Here is a 21416-nt window from a genome sequence, read left to right as displayed (position 1 = left end):
ACTTAAGTAATATATACTACCCATTCTACATAGTATAATTTGTAAACTTTGAGTTTATAAATATAACATTTCTATGTTCTTACACCATAAAATTTATCCTTTAGATGTGTGTCTTTAGGTAGGTAGTGATGAAATGATGACATTAACCAAAAGTAATGTTAAAGGGTCCCATGAAATCACTTCCATGGATTCGCCGGTTTCCTGAAAGAGAAATGTTGAAAAACACTCCCTCAAGAACAGCGCCTATTGCCACCGTAAACACTTTAAAAAATCATTCTACTTATTCACGTGCCCTACTTTGCTTTTAGTTCGCTAGAATTGTATAAAGAAATGAAATTCTTATCATCAAAGTGGCAGAGGACATTTCCCCCCTCAAGTTTAACCTCTTGCTCTCAAATATAAGCTGGGGCTTAAAATACACTTACTGAATTTTTCTTTCCTATGCAACTTATTTAGCAAATCGAAGGATAGGATGGGATATTTATAAATAATGACACCGCCATCTTAAGCCGTTTCTCACACAATGCTTTATGTACGGAGTTTTCTGAATTCATGGAGGTAACGATCAACGCATGATTCATAATTGACTTTATACAGTAAAAATCTTTCATTTTCAAACCAGAAAAACTTTGGACTACCATCTTCATGTCAAGTTACCAACTTTCAAACTATCTCAGGAAACAAAAATAATATTTTCATAATAATAACAACAACAGAAATAAAATTACATACACAAACCATCCCACTGGATCGTTATTTTTCCCTATCCTCAAACATCATTGCACAGTAGCTACCCCAGATTATTCCTGCTTGACATCTACTCCACCAGTTTTAACAGGTTCTACTGGAGCAGGTACAAGTGTACAACATATACCTCAACCTGCTAAAAGATTGGGGTTTCAAACAATTGAGTGAGGATATTCTAACTACCAAAAATTCTCATTACTAACTTACTACCCATCGCATCACCATTGGATCAAAAAGAGAGAATGTTAAAAAAAAATTGAAGAGAGAGAAAATGTTAATCTAATGGTGATTAGGTAGGTAGTAAGTTGGTAATAAAAAATTTTGGTAGTGAGAATATCCCTCCTCCAAACAATTTATATTTCATGGAAGGTACAACTCTCAAACATTAAACAACCAACACGTGTTTATAGGCATGCACTGATGCACATGCATCAATGTAAACATTAGACATCACATTCACGATGCAAACACCAAAAACAGAACCCATCATCGAGGATCATATGGAGCAGCAACGACCAAAAAGGAAAACTAAATGATCACTCCAACTCTAACAAATCGCAAAAACAGAACATGCAGAATAAAACGATCTCCTGACTAAGATATACATTATTCAGAAAATTACAGATTCCTTTTCTCTAGAGAGATATGCATGAATATCAATAACATGAGCTCTTGTCAGTTAAACCAAATATGTATGACTATGTCTCAATAATTATGGCAAGGAACATATTTTCCCCCTACGAGAAGTAATCTGACAATGTCTTATACACAACCACCCTACCAGAATAACATATCAGCCTATCAGGTAATATGAACAAATGTCTTCAGAAAGCTTGTGATTGAGTGAGTCAGGAATTCTTAAACAAGGTTTTCGATATATAGGGTATCGATTCTAGATGGAGAAGATGGATTTTTGGATGCCTATCAACTGCTACTTTCTTTGTGATTGTGAATGATGAGCTTAAATCTTGGTTTACAGGATCACAGGGCTTTATGCAAGGGAACCATTTATCTCCCCCCTTATTCACATCAGTGGTTCTAAGGGGGTTGTTTTCAAGGGCTACACAAAGGAATCTCTTTAAAAGTGTTAAAGTTGGTTCAGAGGCCATGGTCTAACCTTTAGTTAGTTTGTTGATGATACAAATCTCTTTCTTGAAGAGGATAGATACCTTTGTGAACTCTTCCAATTCTTATGGTCTTTTAGACCATCTCTAGTTAAATGGTTTGAAGATCAACTTGGCTAAGAGTTGCTCGGCCAGCTTGAATGTGGATAATCAAGTTCTTTCTTCCAATGTGATATGGCTGGTTGTCAAGTTTCACAACGGTCTCTTACTTGGGAATTCCTCTCGGTAGTAATTCTTGAGCTGCTTCTTTTTGGGATCTTGTAATTCACCAAATTTATGACTGCTTGAAGCTAGGATAGTTAGAAGGATACTTTATACTCAATGGGTGGTCAGATCACCTTCATCCAAACTTGTTTGGCTAATAGTATTCACCTCTACATTCTTACAATTTTGAAAGCAGGTGGGAATAGCTCAAAGAATAGAGAAGAAAACCATGAGGTATTAACTTTGGTCAGGACTCAGCAGTGAGCAAACGGAAAAGATAACATCTTATTAACTAGGAGGTTTGTTGTAGGCCTAAGAATGGTGTCTAAACACATTGATTCAAGTTCCTAGTGTAGCCCAAAAAACGAAAGAATTCTTAACTTTTTGAAAAGAGGATCACTGTCACAGTTATTTTAAACTTCTAATCAATACAGAAGTTCACAAATGGAGCTGAATGCAGCTATACAGCTGAACCACATATGCTTAATAGTTGTTCATTTCACAACTACATAATATATTAGGTATTCACTTACTTCACTATCCCTTTTGGCAGCAGGCTTGTATGGACAAGCTTAGAGGAGCCCTCTCAGCCGAAAAGCAGATACACTTTTCCCTGAAAAATTGATGAAGTTCAGAAACAACAGAAAATAGTATTACAGGTACATGCTTATTAAGAGAGTAAAGAATGATTCAAATTTCTCCTACTATGGTTTTCTTTTACCCCATTGATTATCAGGTAAAATACAAATTACCTCCTTCAAGTTTGGGCAATAATCAAAGCCAACTTATATGTTCAACCGCATGAACTGAGAGTTTGTGAATTGGTTATGTATTCAAAATCTCGTTAAAAAAATAAGATTATTACGGATCCATAGAGTTAATACAACGATTAATGGAATGGATGCACTTACCATAACATAATAGAAGAGAATACGCAATATGTTGACAATCGGGACGAGGAAAAAGGGCAATAGGCAACCCAAGCAAAACCTAAATCACATTTATTTACAAATTACTATAAAATTAGAAACAAAAAGATGAATCGATTATCATGTTGGAATGAAATTATCTATTGAAGTTGATGCATGAACGAAGAACCCCGAACCCTAGAAGATGAGTTGCGTGCTACGGCAAAAATGGGATTGGTTCATTTTAAAATTTAAGATGAAATAAAAAATGGCCCATGCAGGTCTCGAACCTGCGACCTTCGCGTTATTAGCACGACGCTCTAACCAGCTGAGCTAATAGGCCATGTTGATGATGTCTTCTTATAAATTATATAATTACATACATTATAATTTGTTTTCTCAAAGATTTAAAGAATTTTATTTCATCGACAATTTTTTTTTTTTTTTTTTGTGATATTTATGAGAGTGGGAAAATGCAAAAGAACATTGAAAATCACTGAATTACCATTTTAGAAAACAGAATTTGTTATAAGTATGGGTATTCAAAACCTGATCGAGTCTAGAACTACGGGGAATGATGTGGGGTCTGTTTGGTTGTGTTCTGGTTTTTTTGTTCTTAAAACTATTTTGTAAAATAGTTACGGAAACTTGTTATAAAAAAAAAAATTAGTTACGGAAACTCTGTTTTCTATATTTTTTTCTTTTTGAAAGTTAAAAACTAAAACAGAAAACAAAAACAACTGAGACATGCTCTCTAAATTTTGATTTTAAAAACAAAAAATAGTTATAGTTTTCAAAACATTTTTTACAAAACAGGTCTTACCAAACGAGTTTTTTAGTTTTTTTGTTCTGAAAACTAAAAAACTGTTTTGAAGAACAGTATTCAAATAGAGCCGTGATCTTCTGCTTTTTTGGGTCAAAATTTACATTGGATCAATCTGGCCAGATATCACAAAATGTTTTAAAAATACATTTTTATAATTAGTAAATAATTGAACTTATTGATTTAAACTAGTTTCTCCTTCACAATATCATAGTATATTTGTATTAATAATTTTTTTCCAAAACATATATGATAAATTATTTCTTAAATTTAATTTCTTACTTCAAAATTTTACGATTTTACGATGCATAATGTTCAAATTTGTATATTTTATCTAAATATCAGAAATATTTAAGGTACAACGATGATACCAATTATTCAGTGCGATCGGTCAATAGAGAGATGCCACCTCAGCAGCTTTTTGTACGGAGAGAAAAATAAAAAATAATTTTTATAATTTACTCTATGTACTTCAAAGAATACATAATTTAAATTATAAAAAACGCACCCAATTGGATATCTTCAAGGAAGCACGGACACTTGTAAAAACAAGAAGAGTCGGGTCCGACACGGCGACACGCTCTGACACGGTGTCGGACACGCGGTTGACTTTTTTCGACACGTTGATCATTCCGACACGCGAATTTGACCGTGTCCGACACGGTCAAATGGCATTTTCGTAATTTTTTTTATTTTTTTTTTAAAAATATTTTTTAAAAAGTTAAAATATATTAATAAAGCTTCCACATGATCATATCAATTTTATCTTTTTGTCTTTTTTCTCCTTAAGTAGATAAGAGATCATCTCAGCATCATTGTTGTCAATTCCTATCACGCTCTTGTTGTATCTTCTTCTCTCTGATCTCTCTCTAATATGATTTGATCTCTCTATCTGATATTATATCTCTCTCTCATCCCAGTTTTTATTTTTTTTATTAAAGCTTCCATCTTTATAACATGTTGATGGGTATTATTAATTTAGTTTCATTTTTTTGTTAAATTATTAAATATTAAATGAAGTATACACTATATAAATTAAAAATATTATTTAATATTAAAACGTGTCCCAACGTGTCGAAATCCATAATATTTTAGAATTGACGTGTCAGAGTGTCGTGTCGTGTCGTGTCACGTGTCGCGTGTCGTATCAGTGCTACGTAGGATATCATTGCCGTATTGTAAATGTGCTCGTAAATATCATAATAACACGGTGATTGGTCGGATTATGACCTTTGATCAGTTGAATTTCAGTAAAAAATATGGCCCGGTTAAAATACGAGGAAAGATTAGAACCATGTTAAACTCAATCTATGAGATATCTTATTTGGCAAAAAAAAAAAAGAGTAAGCTGAAAATTATTTTTAAGCTAAACTTAAAAAAATTGCCTAAAAAATATAGTTAAAAGCTATTTGATAATTATATAAAATTGTTCTTAGAAATTTAAAGAAAGGGAGATGAAATAATTTGTTATTAGGATAAATGACAAAAATTTATACATATAAATTTAGAATAAGGGTAAAATATGAAAAAAAATATCCTGAGAACTCCAAAATACTAACATATATCTTGCAAAAAACTCTTCCATGGAGCTTTTATTTTTTTATTTTTTTCTTTATTATAAAAAAGTTCTTTTATGATAAAAGATTATGTAAAATTATGTTTAACTATACTCCTACTTATAACGAGAAAAAAAAAAAAAAAAAGCTCTCCAACTAACACTATAACAAGTGAAAAGATGAAAGAACTTCTTTAACTTGTTCACCGGAAGGGGAAAATATTTCTCTGGCACAAAAATTTTTATTTATATCTGCACATTTAATAGCGTTAATTTTTGTAACCTCCAAAAAAAAAGTAGCGTTAATTTTTTTTTAAAAATTTTAAATGCATTAAAAAACAAAAAAAAATAAACAAATAAAAGAAAAAAAAACTTCAATTTAACATAAAATAATAATAATCAAGAGTCAACTAAGCTATCATAATTTCAAGCAATGATTATTTGTTACGATTTTTATTTGTATAGCGATGAACAATAATCTTGTCCTATTTTTTATTATTATTTTAATATTAAATATAATTATATATCACAAGTGAGGGTAAAAATTTTTACATTATGAGTTGTACAACATTTCATAGAAACTCCAATAAGTTTCAATATTTTTGGTTGTAAAGCCAACTTTATATCTAAAAGATGCATGGCTAGAGATTTCCAACAGTACAATAGCCAACTTTTTCATGTGTCCTTAACACTAGTTTTAACCTTGGCATATTTTACAATATGAACTGTTCAAATCACCTCTTAATCCTTTGCAAATAAAATTCTCCCACAAAAACTTGTGTCTGCAAGTGCCCACATTTGCAATAGTGTGGGTCCGCCAATATATATATATATATATATATATATATATATATATATATATATATATATATGATCCTTTGACACTTCATCTGAAAACCATTAGATCAAAAAAGATCAATGATGTCACATGCTTACAAACCAGAGTCGTTGATCTTTTTTGATCTAACGGCTCTCAGATGAGATGTCAAATTTTAAATTTGACACCGGTATCAAATGATCCTACCTCATATATATATATATATGGCAAATATAAGAATCATGTTGCAGGAATGACACTGTTCATTCCTGCAACAAGGATTCGGCAACGTATCTTGAGGATACGACGCCGTATCCTGATTTTGGTTTGACTTTTTTTTTTAAGCGTGGGACCCACACTTGATTTGTGTGTGCAGGAAAATAGTCTTGTCATGTGACATGACAAAAAGCGAACCCTATATATATATATTGTCTAAGATAAGAAAGAGTAGGAAGCTACAAAGTTATATGATAATAATGACTCCTGGAATCTGTTTAACAACTTATGTCTTGGGCTTGCATTATGTACTTTTAGCAATAGAAACCGAGAGGAAACACAGCTAGCATAGTTAAGGATTATGTGTAACCGTAAGAATTTTTTCCTTTTTTTGCCATGAAATACAAGCAAAATTTGATTGCATATCAGTGATTAAAGAAATTAAAGAAATTTGATTACATCATTTTCCTTTCTTCATGCAATCATATTAATTGTTATGGCTTTTGAGTATATCCATTTTCATTTTAGCAAGTTTGTTAAAAGACATGGATTTAATTGAGTTTCCTGGAACTCCCAAGTCTCCACAATGCTCGTCTTCCCTAGGACTAGCTCGTGAAACTTGTCAAAGCAGAATTTCTCAACCATATTGAACAAATTATGTTATGTGAGACCGTAGGAAAGTTCAGAAAGAAAAAAGAGTACCTATGTTATTCTTGGCAGCCTCCACCCAAGAATTTCTCACATTATTAAATGATTGACAAAACAGAAATAGGGTATTTAGTGTACCTATGATTTAGATAATGATATGATCATGGTGGTCATACTTTTGTTTTTGTATACAAAATGTGTACACGTCACATCAAAGACAATATGCTTCAATGATTCCATCCCAACCACGACATGCCTTTGATTAAGCACTCTCATTCTCCTTGCAAGGAACGTTAGTGCAGCGGCAAACAGGTCTACCAGAAGCTTCCCATCCATTGAAGCCACGTTCTAAGACCATAATGTTTTTTATCCCAGCATCTTCCTTACTCTCCTCAAGATAATTGACAAACTTCCTAGCACAAGTTGGGCCACGAACCTACAGAGTAGTTTATGCCACTTTCAGTTTAAAGAGACACATTCTGGTATCATACAAAAAGGGTATAGGAAGGCATTCATGTTCCCATCACAAGGCATGTCAAGTTGATTTTTGTAAGATATAATATAACTACAAAGATACCTATAAAAAGTTAATATCATGTATATCTAGTGCATCTTTGAACTAACTCAAATGCAGAAAAAGGGAATAAATTGTAACATAAGTTGAATAACAGCTCTGTCAGGCATAGGAATCACTATGCACATTCTGAAAAAGCAGTAGCAAGTGGAAGAAACAAACCAAACTCCTCCCCATTAAACCGGGATGGGGGAATCATTCTATGTAGCCTTATCGTTGCATATTTGCAAAGAGGCTATTTCCGGATTCGGATTCGAATCCATGATCTTTTAGTTACAAAGGAACAGTTTTACCACCGCTCTAGGCTCGCCCTCTAAATCAACAAATAAGCTAAATAAATCAACAAATGAATATAAGAAGCTGATCAATCAATCATGTAGAATTTGAAATTATACAAGAAGAAGAAGATCATCCTAAGAACAGAAATCAGATACAGAAATTTAATATTTCACTTTGCCTAAAGCAATGGAAGATGGTGAAAAAACAATATTAACAAATTTAATTCCTTATTTTTCTTTCTTAAGAAAGGAGTTCTCATCCTCTCGTACCATTCCAGGCCTTTCCTCACAAACTGCTGGCTTTCCTCAGTCCTCTCTCTTCGATTTTCTTTCGGCCAACTCCCTTTCCTATTTTTAATCTCTTCTTTTGCATCAAAACACTGTCTCTCTCTCTCTCTCTCTCTCACACACACACACACGTTTGATTTCTACAAATAACCAAAACTAGTCACGATTGTGAAGCCAACTAAAACAAAAGTTGACATTTAAGGACACCAGCTATAGACCTGTCAAAGAAAACACCAAAATTAAGAACAGGGCCTCTCACGAAAAGAGTTGCTCACAACAGAAATTCATATAGTTGTGATTTGTGCCCGGAGAAGAGGTAAAAAAACTGGGTAAAATAGTTCCATATGATAATGGAGAGCTATATTCCACCCCCTCCTCTTTCCCAATGACAAAATGTTTTTCTCCATATCATGACTGTCCAAGCATCTCGGTTTATTGTGTAACTTGTAGGTTTGTTGCTAATCTACTATTAAGGACAATTTTCAGCCTATGATACTTAAATAAGATGTTACAACTGTCAATGACCAAATTTCCTAAAATTTAAGCTATTAGATGGAGACATATGGATGATTTTATATCTCTACCACACCCCTGAGCCCTTTGGGATTGAAGCATGGACAAACCATTGGCATACTCACCTTGTGCTGAAATTCATCTTTGTTTAGACGAATGCAAACTCCTAACACTTGTTAATAGAGGCTCTTATACCATGTCAACGACCAACTCTCCCAAAAGCTTAAGCAGATAAATGAAGATACATAAATGGTTATTGGTTTTATATCTCTAACAACAGCCTGGAATTTCAGAAGTCTAATGCTAATAATTTGTGATATTATAAGTAGCACTGGGGAAGGAGTTCCAATATAGTTGGTAAGTTACCATCCTAGTCGCTGATATTGTATTCTTTTTTTGTTAAATAGTTTAAGCTATTGCTCCAGCTCCCTCGAATACCATTTTTGGAAGAATTTTTGTTAGTTTAAATAGCATTCATGGCTGCACCACGACACGTCTTCATTTCCAACGGCTAGAGGTGCTGGCAGCAAAGTTCAGTTTCAATCTTAACGTATTTGGATTTCACTAATGTATAAAGTCAAAACTTCAGAAAAGCATAGACTCTGAAAAAATATATCAAGAAGGATTGTTTTAAAGTTTTCCAAAAATTGAACTTTTGGTGCATTGAAAATTTGGGACCCTTCATCCACAGTTAGCTGTTTAACAGCATGACCTAAACAGCAGTATGCTGTCCTATGCTAAATCAAAAACGAGGTAAGATACCTAAAAATTTCTCAGTCATGTCATGTCCATATTCCTCATAACATATGGAATTGGAATAATATATCATCTATAATAATAATAATAATAATAATAAATTAAAGGCGAACCTGACTTAGAGCGCAGTGGAAGACAAGGGTGTCTTTGCCTTTAACTTGCTGAATGAGATTTGAGATGTTTTCGGCGAAAGTGTCGCTTGCGTAATGGACAGACCCTGATATGTGCCCATCATAACTCCTCTCGTCGTCCCTAAACAAAACAACCCATCAATCAAAATTCAATAACAACAAAAACGAACCGGACAGTAAGTGAGGGGAAACCAAACCACCGTACCTGACATCGACGATGGCAATGTTTGGTTGGCGTCTCAGAGAGAGAAGCTGCGACCCAGTAATGTACGAGATACTGCGAGCCATCATTTCTCTTCGCTTCTCTTCCTCCACTCTTTTTTCTTTTCCTACTTTCTCAATGTGTGTAAGTTTTTTACTTTTTATTTTGTTATACAATTTATTACGCCACGATATTTATAAAATAATATCTGGTAGTATAAAGTCTGATTGTATAAGATTTAATTGAATTTCAATACTATTAAGCGTTTGGCACGATATTGTATAAAATAATATATTATATAAGATAATATCATCTAGTATTTGGTAATGCACTGTATAATACTATATATGATAAAAATAAATATTTTTAATAAAAATATCCTTTAATAAAGAATTTATATAATTCTTCAAAAAACGTCATATAATATTAATTTTTATAAAAATTTATTGATCAGTGTATCCAAAATATAAATTAATTTTTATAAAACTAAAAATATTCAATATTTCAAAAATTAATATATTGAAAAATAAATTTTATTTTAATAGATTAATATTAAAATAATATATTAATTTTTGAGAATTACATTGGTCAACGTTGTTAATAGATCAATCTCTTATCAGGTCTTATCCCTCACCCTTAGGCCGGATTAAGTTATACATCGATTTGATGTATTAAGGGATTATGCTGTATAAGCTTATATTATACGGTGGTCACACCAAACAACTGAAAATGTCATAACGTATAGTATAAGCTTATACTATCATGCTTTATACGTCACACCAAACAGGCTCTAAAAGTTCGCCACTTCAACCAAGAAGATGAATTTTTTGCAATAAACATATTTTTTTTTTTTTGGTAAGCACAATCAACATATTTATTTACACTAAGAGTGCGTTTGGATTGCATTTTAAAAAAAGTTACTTTTATGCCCTATTTATTTTAAAAGTTCTTTTTATAAAAATTAAAAATATTTAGATTTTTGAAGAAGAAAAAATTAGCTTCTGAAAAAAATAAGTTTTTAATTTTTTTTATGACTTCTACTTTTTTTAGAAGTAGCATCCAAATGTACTTTAAAATAAAAGTGCTTTTTTGGTGGGGGAAAAGTAACTTCTAACTGAAAAAAAGCTCATCCAAACGGGCCCTAAGATCCGCGGTACGAATTTTGATATTTAAAAAAAAAATTACTTTTATATATTGGTGTAAGAAAAATTATTTGTAGATAAGTTTTTATTATTATATTGTAAAATTTTTAACGGCGCAATTTTTTATTTTATAGTATTTTTAGTAAGGGAAATGTTATATTTATCACCAATTAAGTTTATTACTTCTTATCACCACATTTTAATCGTTGATTTTTGTCAATCTAACAGGTATAATTTATTGGACGTCACTTATTAATTAATTATTAATTCCTAATAAATTATAACTGATTGACATAAATTAACGGTTAAGAATTGGTGGTAAGAAATGGTAAAATTAATTGGTGGTAAATATAACTTTTTTTTTAAGTACCTTCCTCTTTTATTAAATAGAATAAAAGAAATTGTCTAAAGAAATTTCTGATAGAGGAAAGGTTGGTATTGGAAGTGAAAATATGTCTTTACAAGCAGTACCAAGTCAAAGGAGTGAGCCTAAGGAGTGAGAAATCTCAAGGAAAAGAAATTCTGAAGCAAAGTTGCAACCTTCAATTGGCAGCTATTTTGAACCAAGGTTTGGACAATGAAAGTCTGGATCAAAAATTGGTTAGAGGGGAACTAGAATCGAAGCCTCCAGATGTGATGATGGTGGTTAAGCATCAAGAGGGTCAAGCAAATGATAGTCTACAAAATATTGCTGGAGCAGAAGCCTTCATGCAAAAGAGTAAAAAGGAGCAGGTATCCCTTAAATCTGCATTTAATCAAATTAGTTATTAATGAATTTTCTGATTTGGAATTCTAGAGGGGCTGCCAAAAGATAATTTGGTGGAGCTCTTAAGACAATGGTTAGGAAGAATAATGTAGACATTGTTGTCCTACTTGAGCCTAGAACTCAAAGTGGAGTTTGTAATAAGCTCCTAAAAAAACTAGGTTTTGATAGTTTAATTGTGGAAGAGGCTGTTGAGTTTGCTTGTGGGATTTGGGTCATGTGGCATAGCAAAAAAGCTGAAATAGGTATGTTATCCAAAACCTCCTAATTGATTCACTGTAATGTGAAAATATCTTCGAGCCAGTCCTTTTATTTTACAACTATTTATGCTAGTCCTACTCAAGCATTGAGAGAAAATCTGTGGAATGATTTGCGTAATCTCAGTACCTCTATTTCTAAACCATGGATCTTAGGAGGAGATTTTAATGAAATTGCATTTACACATGAAAAAAAGGACGAGTCAGGGTTGATTCATCAAGGTGTGGTAAGTTTGCTCAAGTTCTTGAAGACTGTAAAGTAGTTTATATGGGCTACGATGGTTCTCTATTTACTTGGCAAGGTCCAAAATGGGCGAATCTAGATAGAATTTTTAAAAGAATAGATAGGGTGGTGGAAAATCTGGATTGGAGAGTTGTGTTTGAGGAAGCTAGAGTCTATGCTCTTTCTCGTTTACTATCTGATCATAATCCTCTTATTATCAAGCTTTTTGAAGATGCCAGAGATAGAAGCATGAGGCCATTTCGTTTCTTTGCAGTTTGTCAGGAGCACCATTCCTTTAATGAATTTCTGAAAGCAAAGTGGGATCCTGACTTTGATTTACCATATATGTTGCAAAGGCTAATACCAGATATTAAAGTGTAGAACAAAGAAGTTTTTGACAACATTGATAGAAGGAAAAGTAGTCTTGTTAACAGAATTGCTAAGTTACAGGGTGAGCGTGAGCTGAATGATTTAGATATTTTGAAGAGAATGGAGGAAAATTGTCAAAGTTTACTGCTAGATGTCCTTAAAGAAGAGGAGCTTTTCTTGTACCAAAAGTCTCGTCAAAAGTGGATAGTGGATGGGGATAGAAACACAAGATTCTACCATCTAAGTACAGTTGTAAGGAGGAGCTCAAATAAAATTTCTAGACTCAGAAATGACAATGGTGCCTGGGTTTCTGAAACAAAGGAGCTTAAGTTATTAGCCTGTAATTTTTTTAAAGCTCTTTATTACTTCTGAGAATTCGTGGCCAGCTCTTTCTAGTTGTGATATGGTATGTCTTAGCAAGTATCCGGCTGAAATGGAAGTAAAGCACACGATTTTCAACATGGGCAGTTTTAAAGCTCTAGGGATTGATGGTTTCCCTGCCATTTTCTACAAGAAAAATTGGGGACTTATTAAATCACAAGTTTGCTCCCTAGTGCAGCAGATTTGGAATTACCCTGATATGTTGGCTTCTATTAATTCCACCTTATGGTTCTTATTCCTAAGGTTCAGAATCCATCTCTGATTACTCAATTTCGGCCTATTTCTCTTTGCCCGGTGGTTTACAAGATTGTTAGCAAGATCATTGTCAGTAGATTAAAGCCAATCATGACTAAAGTGGTGTCTCCAGCTCAAACAAGTTTTGTTCCTCAGAGACATATTCAAGACAAAATTATTATTGCTCAAGAGCTTGTTCACTCTATGAGGAAAATGAGGGGGGAAAGGTGTTTCATGGCAGTTAAAGTTGATCTTGAGAAGGCCTATAACCGTCTTAACTGGAATTTTATTCGGCAAATCTTGGAAGAGATTAAGGTACCTGGTCATTTAATTAAATTAATTATGGCAGTTGTTTCTAATCCAAGGACCAGTGTAATTTGGAATGGCAACTTCATAGAGGAATCCTTTGTCCCCTTATTTGTTTGTCCTAACTATGAAAAAACTTTCTCATATCATTGATACAGCTGTTAATGGTGGCATGTGGAAGTCGATTAGAGCAGGAAAAAGGGGCCAAAAATTTCTCATTTGCTCTTTGCAGATGAACTGATGTTGTTTCAATAGGCTAGTGAGTAGGGGTGTTAACGGGCCGAGCCGAGCCGAGCTTTGATCTTAACGGGTCAAGTCTGTATTTAAACGTGTCCGACTGGCCTTAGCCTGTTACCTGTTACGAATATAATATTGGCTTGTGGCCTGAGTTATTTACAAAAAATAAAAGCCTGTGTGAAGTCTGTCTTAGCCTGTTAGTATGTTAAAGAATAAAAATAAGAGAACATAATTCCACAAAAAATCAATTTCCAGATAGAAACCTTAGCTTCCAATTTGCAGCAATAATTTACAAAGTCTACAATAAATAAAAAAAAATAAAGTGAGAGAAGGTAGATAACAGGTTATATTATCTTAGCCCATTATAAAAAAGTACCAACAAATATAAAAATAAAATAAATAAAATAAAAAATAAATTGACACAAACGAGCCGTGCACAGTGGAACGAATGAGTTTTTGTGGGGTTGTTTGTGTGAAGGAGGATGAAGGATAATATAGAACAACACTAGTAATTCCATAAATATACATAAATTCAATATATATCCAAATAGCATAATATAGAACAAAATCATTCAAAAAGTCTGTTAAATCAATAAAATGAGGTGAAATAAATTGATGAGAGAGAGTTATTACAAGTAGTATAAAAAGTATAAATAAATATTTATATACTAGGCTAGCCTGGGAGGCTCTAAGGACGAGCTTCTGAATTAGAGTCTGAGGCCTTTTTATTAAACGAGCTTTTATACAAGTCCAAGCCTGGTTCCAACACGAGCTTTTATTAAACGAGCTCAGACCTTTACGAACCGAGCCAAAGGCCCCTGGCTCGTTTTCCACCCCTACTAATGAGGAGAAGATTCAAGTTCTTCTCAGATATCTGAATTTATTTGGTGAAAATTTTGGACAAAAGGTTAGTCAACAGAAAACAAGTGTTTATTTTTCTAAAAATACTATAGATGATATTGCAAAAAGAATTACTGATGTGAGTGGGTTTAAAAAGGTCTCTAATATAGGAAGGTATTTGGGTGTAATGATAAACCATGGTAGAGTAAATAAAAATTTGTTTGCTGGAATTACTAAAAGGATGAAGGAAAGATTGAATAGTTGGCAGGCTCATTCTCTCTCTCAAGCCGGAAGAGTGATCCTTGTTCAATCTGTTCTAGGTGCAATACCATATTATCATACGTAGAGCACTATGATTCCCAAGAGTATTTGTAATGAGATGGAGCAGTTGATAAGGTCTTTTATCTGGAATGACTATAATAGAGCAAAACACATGCATCTTATTGGTTGAGATGTTATTACAAAGCCAAAGAGTGCAAGAGGTTTAGGACTTAAAAAACTTGCTGTTATGAATGAAGCCTTTATTGGAAAATTAATTTGGGCTTTTTTGAATGATTCTGACCAGCTTCGGGTTAAATTTTTAAAAGCTAAATATATTCATGATGTGAATGTTTATGATGGGATGAGGTATACGAATGGAAACTCTTATCTGTGGAAGTCTATTTGTGCTGTATGGAATAAATTAAAACCTCGCCTGATTTGGGATGTATGGGAGAGATAAGTGGGTGGATGGTGAGTGTAGCTTAGCCAATAAAGCTATCATTCCTATTCCTCAATTGGAATTTGACAGAGTGGTAGCAGAATATGTCACTTGTGAAGGTGAATGGGATTGTGGAAAATTGTCCATCTTCCTTCCTCAAGAAATCATCCAAGTTATTAGGAGCCTTATTCCTCCTCATGAATCAAGTGGTGCTGATAGAATTGCTTGGATGCTTCCGGGTTCTAGTGGGGTTACTGTAACACCCCGTATATATCCGGTAGTGTTATCATTACATCGTATTAAGCTATGCTTAATTAAAAATGCAGAATATTCTTTTTCTTTTCAATTATGACGTCATTATCAATTACCAACTTGATTACTTAATCAATTTCATAAAATATCGCCTGAATGTAAATTGCAATAAGACATCTACTGAAATACCTCAATATAACATATAAAATGAGTATCTAAGTCACGACATTACATCAAGTAATCTGGACAATATCCTGATACATTATTACAACTCCAAATCAAACAAAGACATAACTAGTCTATGTGTCATGGACAATCCCCATGCTCACCAAATCAACAACGTCTCAACAAGATAATCATAAACATAACATGAAGCTAAAAGCATAAAAACAGCAAGCATATCTAGCATCCAACATGTCAGCATATAATGTCATCATTATCTAACTCAGCTCCGGTCTCCTGCCGCCTGAGGTCTCAACATTACCTGACCCTGAAATAAGCATTCCCCAAACGTGGGGTGAGATCTCTAAACCAGAAATCTCAGTAAGACAAGGGGTCCTCAAGGATCTTCCACCCCAAACTCACTTACATGTGCAATATAAGTTCTAAAAGCATTTATATCAATATCAGTTCCAAAACTATGCAGTGCAACAAATATTTATGCCATGTGTGTTTATCACTATCTACTGGCCAGAGAAATGCAGGAATACGTCTATACTTACATGTAGTACAAGGAACATTGCTTGCACCTCACCCACAGCCTCACCGTCTTGTATGTACCTCATACTCAGGCTTACCGTATAGGTGGAACACCACATGCATATCATAAATGCACTAGCATATAACAGCTCAACAACATTTTCAAAACATCAAAAGCATGTAACACAGCATGCATATAACCATACCCCCATGGGACATGGTGGAACCACAACATGGGTAAACCGAGGACACGAAAGCTTATCTTGCAAGCTCACTATCCAATGCCAATAGTCCTCACAGCTCAAGTCCAACACACAGCAGATCACAATCTGATTTAGGACCAGCAAGTGTATCAACATACATAGCTCAAAAGCATTAACATAAAGACTATGTTCTCCTTTAACGATATACGTCTTAAGGCTTCCAACAAAGTCACAAGCCCTTAATCACGTGATTCTGACTTAGTTCATTAATTACAGAAGTTCAATTTCATCAATCTAGGGTCTACAAACCCCCAATAGCCTACTGTACACACAACACAGCTACTGTTCTTCGAAATCCCAGAATATCCGGATATTCCTCGGGGCATATCCGGATATCCAATATCCGGATATCTCTCTGGCAATATCCGGATATCCAGATCCCCATATCCGGATATCAATATCCGGATACCCATATCCGGATATCAATATCCGGATATTTCACGGGCAAATATCCAAATATTTCGTGACAGAATGCAGTTTCTACATTTCGCGAAGATATCCATCCAAGGTTGAGTTTTTACTGATTTCAGACACTTAAGCATGCATTTCTAAGTGTGTTAAGCATTACCTCAAGTTAGGCTATCATCTTTTAACCATTACATGCATCAAGGTTCCATTTTTAAGCATAAAAACTCAAGATCATTGGTTGAACAACTCACACAAGCTCAACCAGCCAACAAAGGGTGCTCTTGGAGCTCACAAGACAACTCTAAGGTTTTGACTCCACAAGGTATACGAAAATGGTGCACAAGGTTGGTTCTTTCTACTCAAAGGTCACAACTTGGACCTTCAAATGCCATGACTATGGCTCCAACAACCCCAAACAGCAAGGTCAGCAATTAAACATCACAAGAACAGCTCCCTAGAACCAGAACAAGGCCACCAACACACTCCCAAAGGTGATTCTCACACACACCAAGTGTTTAGATGAAGGGAATGGAAGAAAAGGCTTCAAAGCTCAAGAAGTAAAGAAGAAGAGCAATGAAACAGTGTTTGAAGACTCTCAGCCACCCAAAGTCACGTAGGAAAAGAGAGTATAGGGTTTTGTGCCTAATAAAGAGTGTATATATAGCCACTTAACCATAAAACACACAGTATTAAATTTAATTGCTACGCTTAGCATTTTAATCCCAAAATTTAAATTCTTAGCCCACTCAATTTTACAAGAATTATCATATTTTTATTTTATTTTTCGAAGCACCTTTCCGGTACGCGCTTTTCATAGCCAGTATCAGTTTCTGGCACCAGTTCTTATTATTTTGACTTGAAACTCGTTTTACAAGTCCTACATATCATTCTAGTAATTATCATGCGCTTATTATTATTTTCCGGGATACTTTTTCGGTACGCATTTATACCGACTAGCAGAACCGGTATCTGTACTTTTCTTCTGAAAAGCGACTTTCAGCATTCTTAATCACTTATCATAATTATTAAATCCTCTTAATAAATATTAGGGTTAATTATGGAATCATTTCCTAATTTAACATGATTAATCAGTTAATATCCTTATTTAACGGTGCAGGTTTACAGTTACAGTAAAAAATATTTACAATGCTTTGATGAATCATATAAAAGAAGACGCACATGACAATACAATATGGTCCTTAATTTGGAAGTTGAAAGTACCTAATCGTATTAGCTTTTTTGTTTGGAAGATGGCTCATCATAGACTTCCAACAAGGAATTTATTGTCCAAAATGAATATGACCCCTGCTTCCTGCCCTCTGTGTAGCTTGGAAGATTAAACTATTTTGCATATGACTAGAGATTGTAGTAGTATTAAAAATCTTTGGTTGGAGTTGCTTGAGCAGGATGAGACAAACGATTTTTTTGATGTAGAGCTTGATCTTTGGCTTATGAGGAACTTGAAGAATGATTCCCAGGTTAGATTTAATGCCCCATGGTCTATGATTTTTATTGTTACTATTTGGAATGCTTGGTGGTGGAGAAATGAAATTGTTCATGTAAAAGAATTGATTTTTTTTGCATACAAATTTCATTTCATTGAATCAAAGGTAAAAGAGTTCTTCTTAGCTTGGGGGAATCATTTGAGTATGAGTTCTACAAAATACATGGGAATTATTCCTGTCAGATGGGAACCTCCGGAGTTTGGTTGGATAAAAATAAATACTGATGGGGCGGCTAGAAGTAATGGTGGAGGGGCTGCTTGTGGGGCTATTTTAAGAGATGAATCTGGTTGCTGGCTTCATGGTTTGGCGTATCATATTGGCCAATGTTCAGCTTTTGTGGCTGAATTATGGGGGGTTCTTAAGGGTCTTCAAGCTGCTTGGATTGGGGGTTGGAGACGTTGCATTTTAGAAAGTGATTCTAGTTCAGTTATCGCTTTGCTCACCAAAAATGGAGGAGCAGCTCGAGAGTCCAGATTGGTGGCTCGCATTCGAGCATGGTTACAGAAAGATTGAGATGTTCAGCTTATTCATAACTATAGAGAAAGTAATAGCTGTGCAGATTGACTATCTAAATATCCACTGGACCATGTAATAGAGAATAATCTGTGTATTTTTAGCTCCCCTCCCCTGGTACTTTTCCACTGTATTTGGCAAATTTTTCTTTGGTCTGTAATATTTGTAAAGTTGTTTTAACTTGAGTTGGTCTTAGGGGCTTTCCCCATTATGCTTACCAAAAAAAATAGAATAAAAGAATATTAATGAAATTATAATATTTTAAAAATATTAATAGTGTGTAATTTATTTACAAAAAAAAAAATAGTGTGTAATTTATTCAAAAAATAATTATATGTTTTTTCAAAATTCACTGTTTAATAATTTTTTAGTTATTATACAAATACTTTAAATTAAATATATTTGGTCTATAAAAAAAATGAAATATATTTGGATACAAATGGAGTATTTTAAACACAATTCATAAAAAATAAATAAAAAACATTATTTTCACATGCATTCTAATTGTATAAAAAAAATTCTACTCGTCTCAAAAAAGTAATTAAAGTTAATATAAAAAAAAGAAAATGAGGTTTTGGCAGTTTTGTGGTATTCACATAAAATATTCACCGTAAAAATATATGAAAGATTATCATAAGCTATAAGTCTTTTGGTCATATTAATATGTGAATTTCAATTTTTTTTTTATCAAATCAATGTATTTGTGAAACAATTTATTATAATAATTAAGTGAAATATGTAAGTGGTCATGTGCCTTTAAGTCACATGATAAATGTTGATTGACCTCTGCTTCCTTGCATAACTTGAATGCGCATGACTCCATGTGTCTTCTTGTATTATTTTGATAAATTATTTCACAAATGTACTGCTTCGGTAAATGAGTCAAAAGGTTTAAGCTATAAGTAAATAGTATCTTAAGAAAAAAATTTAAGATTTCAATAATCACAAGGTACATAATAAGATGTCTGATCATCCCAGACGCTGTCCCAACCAAGACGAGGGTGGAGATTAGGATAAAGAAATCTTGTGCTTAAACCACCTAGATGTTGGAGTTCCACCCGAATTTTTTTTTTTTTTTCAAATTCAAGTTCATTTTGCCCATATGAAAGAATAAATAATTAAGATTATAACATTTTAGTATAAGGAATTGTTGTTGTATTATAACTCTTAGTTTAAATATTGTCATGGAATGATATATTAGGTCCAAGAATAGTTGCACTAATAATTTTTTCTATCACGATTTTTCTACAACTTCATCTCCAGCAACTTACACCTATGGTTAATAAAGATAATTTTCCTCCATACTCACGGGCTACAAATAATCATGAGGATTCTGCAAAACTAGTCATCCCTTAGTATAAATAAGAGAATTCAAGCCCAAGGGTAGAGGATCTTCTCCAAAATAAAAATAAAAATTTAAACTTGCTTACATAAATTCTGTTTTTAGTGTCAAAATGTGTTGCAAGTATACTTTATCATGTTCAATTAAAGACCAATAGAATAACTGCATTAAATCACAATCATACAAGCTTTCACAACATATTATGATTAGCCCAACAATATGCAGAGCTGATAAAAAATATTAATATTAAATATATATTTTTTGGTCTGAATAGGCGAGTTGTCTGAGATTTGCATAGATTATAATCTACTTTTAACGTAATAAATTACATTTGGGGAATACTTATTTAGGAATATGGGATGAAATTATGTTAATGTTAAATTAAATTTCATCCTTTTACCATTAACAAGAATGCTTGGACTAAATAATTCAATTAACTATGTGATGCGAGTCATACCCTATAAAGGACGAACACGTTATTTTTTAAAAAAATTGTGTGTTGGATACGGACACGTTCCGACATGCAGTTAATATTTTATGACACGTTGACTATTTTGACACGCAATTTTCACCGTGTCCGGCACGGTCAAAGGGCAAAAATGGTAAATTAAAAACAAAAAACTGTGTATTCATCGGAACCCTACAGGAGATTTTGGGGCTTAGAGATAAATGAAATGGAATGAGCAGTATTATGATGTAAGAGTTAAACGAAAATGGTGGATGAAACACTTGAATTCATGTGACTTCCAAGTGGACCAATGTAACGAAAAAGATGAAGCCAATGCAAGAGATGAAGTTATTGTAGAAGATGAAGCTGAAGATAGGAGCGAAGATACTTATCTAGGAGAAATCAAGGCGTTGGGGGATCTGGCCCTTTGTTATTAGGAAAGTAAAATTCAAAATATGTTCTTTCAAGAAAATTAATGTAGAGACCATTATGACTCTGCCACCTATGCGTTCCAATGAAGCCACTCCAACGGCTAAGACATGTAGGTAGGGGTGTGCAAAAAAATTGGTTCACTTACCCTGCCCTTGATCTGACTTTAACCTGACCCATAAATACCAATTTTTTTTGAACTGGTTTTAAATATTGACCCACTTTTATTTAGGTCAGTTTTCGACCTAACTTGTTTTAATAATGACTCATTGACCCAAAACTTGACCCACACACATTATGTGAAAAAAAAGAAAAACAAAA

General features: G+C 33.5%; 1 protein-coding gene and 1 non-coding gene across 2 annotated transcripts; both read right to left on the bottom strand.

Moving 5' to 3' along the window:
• Positions 1-3252: 3252 nt before the first annotated feature.
• Positions 3253-3326, bottom strand: TRNAI-AAU (transfer RNA isoleucine (anticodon AAU)). Its single transcript has one exon. It is a non-coding gene; the product is annotated as a tRNA-Ile (tRNA).
• Positions 3327-7099: 3773 nt separating this feature from the next.
• Positions 7100-9918, bottom strand: LOC133291532 (dual specificity phosphatase Cdc25). The gene is made up of 3 exons (XM_061489810.1): positions 9788-9918; positions 9565-9703; positions 7100-7478 (listed from the first exon to the last, which is right to left on the bottom strand). The coding sequence occupies exons 1-3, from the start codon at positions 9871-9873 to the stop codon at positions 7305-7307; spliced, it is 399 nt and encodes a 132-aa protein (XP_061345794.1). The 5' UTR covers positions 9874-9918; the 3' UTR covers positions 7100-7304.
• Positions 9919-21416: the final 11498 nt, after the last annotated feature.

Source organism: Gastrolobium bilobum, unplaced genomic scaffold, assembly GCF_033153095.1.
Source record: "Gastrolobium bilobum isolate Gb01-03AN ecotype WA unplaced genomic scaffold, APGP_CSIRO_Gbil_v1 utg3161, whole genome shotgun sequence".
Classification (NCBI taxonomy): Eukaryota; Viridiplantae; Streptophyta; class Magnoliopsida; order Fabales; family Fabaceae; genus Gastrolobium; species Gastrolobium bilobum.
This window is presented reverse-complemented; position numbering and strand designations above follow the sequence as displayed.

Coding starts and splice junctions, on each gene's coding strand:
- LOC133291532 (XM_061489810.1), bottom strand. CDS start 9,873: ATGATGGCTCGCAGTATCTCGTACATTACTGGGTCGCAGCTTCTCTCT. Junction 9,704..9,787: donor ATTGCCATCGTCGATGTCAG/GTACGGTGGTTT, acceptor TGTTTTGTTTAG/GGACGACGAGAGGAGTTATG. Junction 7,479..9,564: donor TCCACTGCGCTCTAAGTCAG/GTTCGCCTTTAA, acceptor ACTACTCTGTAG/GTTCGTGGCCCAACTTGTGC.